At 38.7% G+C, this 7,819-nt stretch overlaps 1 protein-coding gene across 1 annotated transcript; it reads right to left on the bottom strand.

The window, feature by feature from the left end:
* Nucleotides 1-2,017: 2,017 nt before the first annotated feature.
* Nucleotides 2,018-2,671, bottom strand: LOC145066952 (uncharacterized). The gene has a single exon (XM_079014187.1). It carries the CDS (start codon nt 2,669-2,671, stop codon nt 2,018-2,020), a length of 654 nt encoding a protein of 217 aa, XP_078870313.1.
* Nucleotides 2,672-7,819: the final 5,148 nt, after the last annotated feature.

Genomic DNA, 7,819 nt, shown 5'->3' on the forward strand with positions numbered 1-7,819 from the left:
GGCAAAAATTAAGGATAGATTGTACCTCTTTTTGCTCAACACACCTTCGGATCATTTGATATGCACAATACTTCCAAAGGTATGGCTCGTCCCATATGTATCGCTTGACTTCCTTCTTGATTTTATCTTTTTGCCAACGGGATGAATCTGGGGGAAATTGACTTGTGACCAAATAATTGACGATATCTGCATACCATGGTGCTTATTTGGCTACAAATAGATGCTCATCTGGAAATGTGTCACATATTGGTGTACCATCTTCGGGTGATAGAATGCGGCTTAGATGATCCGCAACTAAATTCTCCTTTCCTCTCTTGTCTTTGATCTCAATATCGAACTCTTGCAAAAGCAGCATCCACCGTATTAACCTCGGCTTCGAATCTTTCTTTGTAAGTAAGTGCTTTATGGCTGCATGGTCTGAATATATGATCACTTTAGTTCTAAGGAGGTATTGTCGGAACTTCTCTAGAGCGAAGACAATAGCAAGCAACTATTTCTCCGTTGTGGTGTAGTTGCCTTGTGCACTATCAAGGGTCTTTGATGCATAGTAGATGACATGATGTGCTCGGTCAACCTTTTGACCCAATACCGCCCCAACAGTCGTGTTGCCTGTGTCACACATAATCTCAAACGGGAGCTCCCAATTAGGTGGTTGGATGATTGGAGCGGAGATGAGTAGATCCTTCAAACGATCAAAAGCATCCTTGCATGGCTGAGTGAACGCAAATTCAACATCTTTTTGGAGTAGTTGACACATCGGCACTGTAATCTTTGAGAAATCTTTGATGAACCGCCGATAGAAACCTGCATGGCCAAGAAACGAACGAACTTCCCAAACATTTGTCGGGTAAGGAAGACTCTTGATAACATCTATATTGGCTTTGTCAACTTCCAAGCCTTTTTGGGTCACAATATGACCTAAAATCAATCATTTGTCCACCATGAAATGGCATTTTTCATAGTTAAGCACAAGGTCTGTGTCAATGCACCTTTGCAAAAAATTTTCTAGATTACTCAAACATTCATCAAAGGAGTTTCCATAGACTGTGAAATAATCCATGAAAACTTCAATGATGTTTTCAACATATTCAGAAAAAATGCTCATCATGCATCTCTGAAATGTCATGGGTGCATTGCATAGACCAAAAGGCATACGCCTATAAGCAAATGTGCCAAAGGGACAAGTAAAGGTGGTTTTCTCTTGGTCTTCCGAGGCTACTGGAATTTGATGAAAACCCGAGAAACCATCCAAACAACAGTAGTGAGATTTACCCGCCAATCTCTCTAACATTTGGTCAATAAATGGCAAGGGAAAATGGTCTTTTCTCGTTGAGGCATTCAACTTTCTATAGTCAATACAAACCCTCCACCCGTTTTGCACACGGGTGGGCACCAAATATCCCTCGGAATTCTTAACCACTGTGACACCGGCTTTTTTCGGGACTACCTGAACGGGGCTCACCCATTTACTGTCTGAGATAGGGTAGATCATACTTGCATCCAAAAGCTTCATGATTTCTTTATTTACCACCTCCATCATGGGTGGATTCAATCTTCTCTGCACCTCTCGATTTGGTTTGAAATCTTCATCCATAAGAATCTTATGCATACACAAAGAAGGGCTCAACCCTTTTATATCAACAATCGTCCACCCAATAGCCTTCTTATACTTTTTCAACAAGATCACCAACTCATCTTCTTCTGCAATGGACAACTTGTTGGAAATTATCACCGGTAATGTCTTTTCCTCTCCAAGATAGGCATACTTGAGATGGTCGGGAAGAGCCTTCAACTCAAGAGTCGGTAGTTGTACTATGGAGGGAAGAAGTTTTGGATTGGAACTTTTTAGCTTCATGTGGGGTGGTTCAACCCTCATGGGTTGTGCTTTTTCCATGGAATTGATTACTTCAACCAATTCATCCTCCAATGTGTACTTGTCAGCCAAATTCTTGATCCCTGTCTCATCAAAGTGTTTGCTCAAGATGGTGGTTAGCACATCTTGGCTTGACATCTCAAATCAAGCATTAGTACATGTATCAATAACATCTATGAAGTTTAAAGAATGAATATCACTAGGATAACGCATGGCTTCAAAGATATTAAAATTAATCACCTCACCATCGAACTCCATAGAGAAAGTACCACTGGCTACATCTATTTTTGTTTTTGCGGTTCTCATAAAAGGTCTCCCCAAAAGGATGGAGTTCGATTGTGGGGTGTTTTCATCACCCATATCCAAAACATAAAAGTCAGTGGGAAATATAAGTTCATTAACTTGCACTAACACGTCCTCCAATACACCTTTCGGGTGTACCAAAGACCGGTCGGCAAGTTGAATGATAACTCCTATTTTTGATAAAGGACCAATTCTCATTGTCTTATAGCTTGAATATGGTAAAACATTGATTGATGCTCCAAGATCAAGCATGGCACGTGGTACAAAAAGGTTACCCATTTTACAAGGAACCGTGAAAACACCCGGGTCCTTGCATTTTTTTGGTAGCCACTTTTGTAACACGGCTGAGACATTTTCACCAACTTTCATAGTTTGATTTCCTTTAAGCTTTTTCTTAGATGTGCAATGTTCCTTGAGGAACTTAGCATATTTAGGGATATGTGTAATAGCATCTAAAAGAGGGATATTGATTTCAACCTTTCGAAACATGGCCATGATTTCATCATCTTCCTGCTCTCTTTTGGTACTTGCCAACCTTGAAGAAAATGGAGCTGGTGTGACTTTCACTTCTGTCTCTATGGGCTTCTTTGACTTGGAAGTACTTTTCCTTTCCTCTTCTTTGATAGCTTCTTCCACCTTGATCTATTTCTCTTCCTCTTCTTCATCCGGCATCATTGGACCTTCATATCTTTTCCCACCTCTTAAAGTAATAGCACAAGCATTGTGTTCTGGGTTCTTCTCCATTTGAGATGGTAGCTTGCCTTGTGACTCCATCTTACTTACGGATTGAGCAAGTTGTGACACTTGTTGCTCCAAGCTTTTTATGCTTGCCTTGGTTTCTTGTTGGAAGCTTTGAGTGCTTGTGGCAAGGATTTTCACTATGTCCTCTAAGGACATACTTGATGAACCCGCTTGTTAAGGAGGGTGTTGTGGCTGCCTTGGCTGGTAATTTTGAGGTTAGAAGGGTGGTCTTTGTTGATTTTGAGGAAATGGTGGTCTTTGCTGGTATTGATGAGATTGATTTGACTGATAGTTTCCTTGTTGGTTTCCTCCCCAACCCTGATTATTGTTCCATCTATGATCACCTCGTGGTTGTTCATAACCCCTCTGATTTGACCCGGAATAGCCTCCCATGACTTTTGCTTCTTCGTAGTCTTCCTCTTGGAGTTGTGGACACATATCGGTTGGATGCCCCACTTGAGTGTAAATACCACATGGGCGGGGTGCGGGCTGCACACCTTTGTCTTTGGCCAACATCATTACTACTTTTGTGAGCTCGGACAATTGAGCTTCAATTTGAGGAGTTTGAACTTCCTTCACAACTCGGGGTGCATCCGTGTACCATTCTTCATCATGGCTTGAATGTTTGGAATCTTCGGCCATGTTCTTGATTAGATTGCGGACTTCGGTTGGAGTCTTATCGAGTAGAGATCCGCCACTAGAAGCATTGAGAAGTCTTCTTTCCATTGGGGTCACGCCTTCAATAAAGTATTGTAGGAGCTGGTACTTGGTAATCCCTTGCTTTGGACAACGGGCACATAGTTTCTTGAATCGCTCCCAATATGTGTGAAATGCTTCTCTCTTGTGCTGCTTGATTCCAATGATTTCCCTCCGTAGGGCTGAAGCTTTCATCTCGGGAAAGTACTTATCCAAAAACAACCTTGCAAGATCTACCCAAGTAGTAACCGTCCCCGGTGGGAGATCATAAAGTCGGTCTTTGGCTGCATCTTGCACCGCAAAGGGGAATGCTCTAAGTTTGATTTGGTCCTCCGTGACATTGTGTGGTTTCATACCCACACATACTACATGGAACTCGGTGAGGAACTTGTGAGGGTCTTCATTCTCCAAACCTCTAAAAGTTGGGAGTAAGTGGATAAGCCTGAATTTTAGTTCAAGGTTTGTGGCAGTTGGATACGTGATACAAAGAGGTTGTTGAGTAACCTCTTGTCTTGAACATTGGCGGAGGGTTTGTTCGAGTGGTGGGTTTGGAGGTGGATTTCCTCCAGGGATGTATGCCATGGCTTGAGAAGTGGGTGATGTTTCTGTGGGTGAAGTGTTTGGGATATGATGATTAGGTGAAGAGGGTGGAGTGGTCTTTTTGGGTGAGGATGGATGTGATGAGAGTGAGAGACTTTCTGTTTCTAATGCGGAGACACTTGAGAGGGGTATGTCCTCCCAAATGTTGATGACCGGGGGAGTAGATGACAAAGCAATCCCGGAACCCGGTTGCTTCTTACGAAACTTGGCTTGCTTCCTTAGCTTCTTTGCAGTCTTCTTTATCTCCGAGTCAATTGGCAATGGCGTACCTGTACGAAAAGATCTATGCATAAACAATTAGTAACACCATGTCCCCGGCAACGGCGCCAATTTTTTAGGCGTGTCAAACCCAACAAATAAAGGGGTACAAATGACTCCAAGTACGCTACTCTATTGCACTAGAAAGGTAGTACAAGGCAAGTAGGGTCGATCCATAGAGACACGGGATAATTAGTATATACCTCTTTGCATAAGGTATTTTTTCACAAAAGATTAAATAAAGGGGGGTTGAGTGTAATGATGTAGCAAACTAATATAAAACACGAGTAAACAACTAAACTAATGAATTAAGTTCAGATTTTGTAAGAACTCCAACTCCGTGTATGACAATCCAGGAATGTGAATCAAAGATGACAAGACATTCGTTTCATTCTATCTAAGTTGGTACTTGAAAGTGTTAACAAGCTCTAACACTTTCCATTCACCACATTGATCAATCAAAACAAGCTCTTTGATTAAGCCTAACCTTACTAACCTAATCTAAACAAGCTCTTAGAAGTAGATTAAAAGATTGCATTAAGCTTATTGTGAATGTTCCCAACAACACCCAATACTTCTCACAAGCTCGGGAGCATAAGAATGTGTGAAAAGATTTACACTAAGTTCATTCATAAGAAATCAATTTAATGCTTGTTACTTGGTTCAATTCACAAAACAATTACGGATTTTGCAAAATGAATAACTTGAATGATCTAACCCTAATTCAAATGGCCAATAAGAATCATTATTAGAATCAAACATTCGATTGAAGTAAAATCAATTTCACTAGATAGAAATTAAACACAAACATCAAGTCATACGATTTGATTCACAACCAAAAAGTCAAAACATGAAATTGGAGAAGTTAGGGTTCTAGCCACACATGGCTAGAACAAGATCACAAGTCTAAAAGATGAAATTAAGTGTAATTACAACTAACAAAAACGAAAATTAATGTTTCCAAATGATTAACGGACAAACCCTTGCAAAAACCTTCGAATTCTCCTCTCCAATGGTGCTCTGATATGTTGTGTCCCCCCCCCCCCCCCCCCCCCAAAATGACCCAATTTTCCGTAATATGAAAAATAGAAAAACTGCCAAAAGTTAATATTCTTGGACCGAACACGACCCGTGTTCAGCATAAGGAAAAAAGGGCACGGCCCGTGTTCAGCTTAGTCAACAACTTCCATTTTTGGTCAACACGGCCCATGTTGATTTTGCAGTGTAAATCCAACACTGCCCGTGTACCCTTCTGACTCCGACTCCCAACTTGATTTTTTTCAACTTTTTCGTTCTTCGTCCGATCATCCCGGAATCTTCACCAATGCTTCCCGACACTTCCCAAAGTGCGTTCCAACCTCCGGTTTACCTGAAAAAGACATGAAAATGTGCAAATAAGGTTGTTCTAGAGACTAACATGAAATATGATGAAATGCAAGAAAAGGGAAGAGCAACTATGCTAAAAAGATGCATGAAATGGGACTAAAGTGTGCAAAAAGGATTTTGGTGCACAAAATGCACCTAACATATATATATATATATATATATATATATATATATATATATATATATAGAGAGAGAGAGAGAGAGGGAGAGAGAGAGAGAGAGTTAGGTTCATATATAATACATATCTATTGTGTGAATGTATAACCAATTGTGGACCAATCAATAGATAAGAGTATTATAATTAATTCAATAATAAATAAATTAAATACCAAAATTGTAACTTATTTTTATAAAAGGAAACCTCGTATCATTCAACCTCTTTATCTCTCCCTTCTTCTCGATTATTCTCACTGACCATTTTCTCTGTCTTCTTGTTGGTTAATTGTTACCCAAAAATCAATAGTTGTCCGGAATCCATGGCTACCATCTCCACTCACTGACACAGATCTTTACCAACACACACCAATAATGAATCACCAACGACATGTTGCCTCTTTCTCTTCATCTTCATTCACCCACCTCCGCCTCTTTGCATCTTGATTTGCCTAGCATTGCAACACTGCATCATAGTATGTAAGTAAAGTTAGCAAAACATGTTAATTTAATGTCTATTTCTCTTTCTGCTACTAGTACTATATCTCTCATGTTGCAGGATTTTAAGGAAAATTACCCTACATATGAACCCTAGGAATGAGAATTTTTCCGTTCAGTGATATTGTGGGATTGTGAATTCCCACGCCCCACCCTACTATATTGGACCCCGTTTCTCCCATTTTCTATTCAAATAATCCCCAATCGTCATTTTTCAACCTAAATAAAAAAAATGGGAGAAACTGCAAGGAATGAAGGCTGAAAGGATAAGCAAATCAAATTCTTAAGGATTACTTTTTAGTCTTGTAATTGAATGTAAAATCATATTGCAATCATGTTCTAAGCTTCCTTTATTGACTGTAATCTTTTTTTTTTTGCTTCGGGCAGTTACAAAAATAGTGACCTCTATCTTCATTACTTCATCAAGTTTGTTTTCCATTTTCCTATTTGTTGCTGTTGTTTTTTTTGTGCTATTTTTATGTGCTTAAGGAAGTTTGCTTTCACCTGTGTTTTTAGTATGCAGATAGAAGTTTAAGTTATATTATACACCTATAATTTTACCTTCTGTAATGTCTATGATACCAATGATTGCAAGAAAATAGTATGATTTCAATTTCAAGACAAAGCAATTTAGTTATGGAGTCTCAATTTATATCCTGCCATCTTGAATGATTACAATGGTACATTTGATTTTTATTAAAAAAAAAAATAATAAAAAGAGGGGAAAGGAAATCACTTACATTGGTTCTAATGTACAAAGTATCATTCAAGACATATCAAACATAGCTTGTGTATGGTTTTGCCTTTTAGTATAGTAAATGAATCACAAAATCTTGACATCTATTCTTTATGTGCAATAGCATATTTATTATTTACACAAAATCTTAGCATATACATTATGTACACACTACACCATATTAGTCATATGACCTTGAAATTAACTTAGTGGTTTTACCTTGTTATTTTTAAACTTTTTTTTTTCATGTGAGCTTGAAATTAACTTAGTTTTCTTTGTGTTTAAGTAGCCTAACATAGTTGAGGAGCAGCAATTAGCAAAGTCTATGGACTCAGTTAAGAAGGCGATCCCTTTTCCTGAGCGTGAGTTCTTGAATTTTTTACACACACATGAAAAAGGAGAATCACAGAGGAAAAGAAAGGAGGATCGTTTTTTTTTTTTTAATCTTGAAGTGTAGTCTTCATTGACATGATTTTTATAGAGATGTAATAGTAATTATATTTATTCTCTTTGTTTCTATGATATTCTTTCAGAATATACATTAAAAAAAACCTCATTCTTTAAGAATGTATATT

Source organism: Lactuca serriola, chromosome 8 (genome assembly GCF_051521515.1).
Source record: "Lactuca serriola cultivar US96UC23 chromosome 8, Lser_US96UC23_V15, whole genome shotgun sequence".
Classification (NCBI taxonomy): Eukaryota; Viridiplantae; Streptophyta; class Magnoliopsida; order Asterales; family Asteraceae; genus Lactuca; species Lactuca serriola.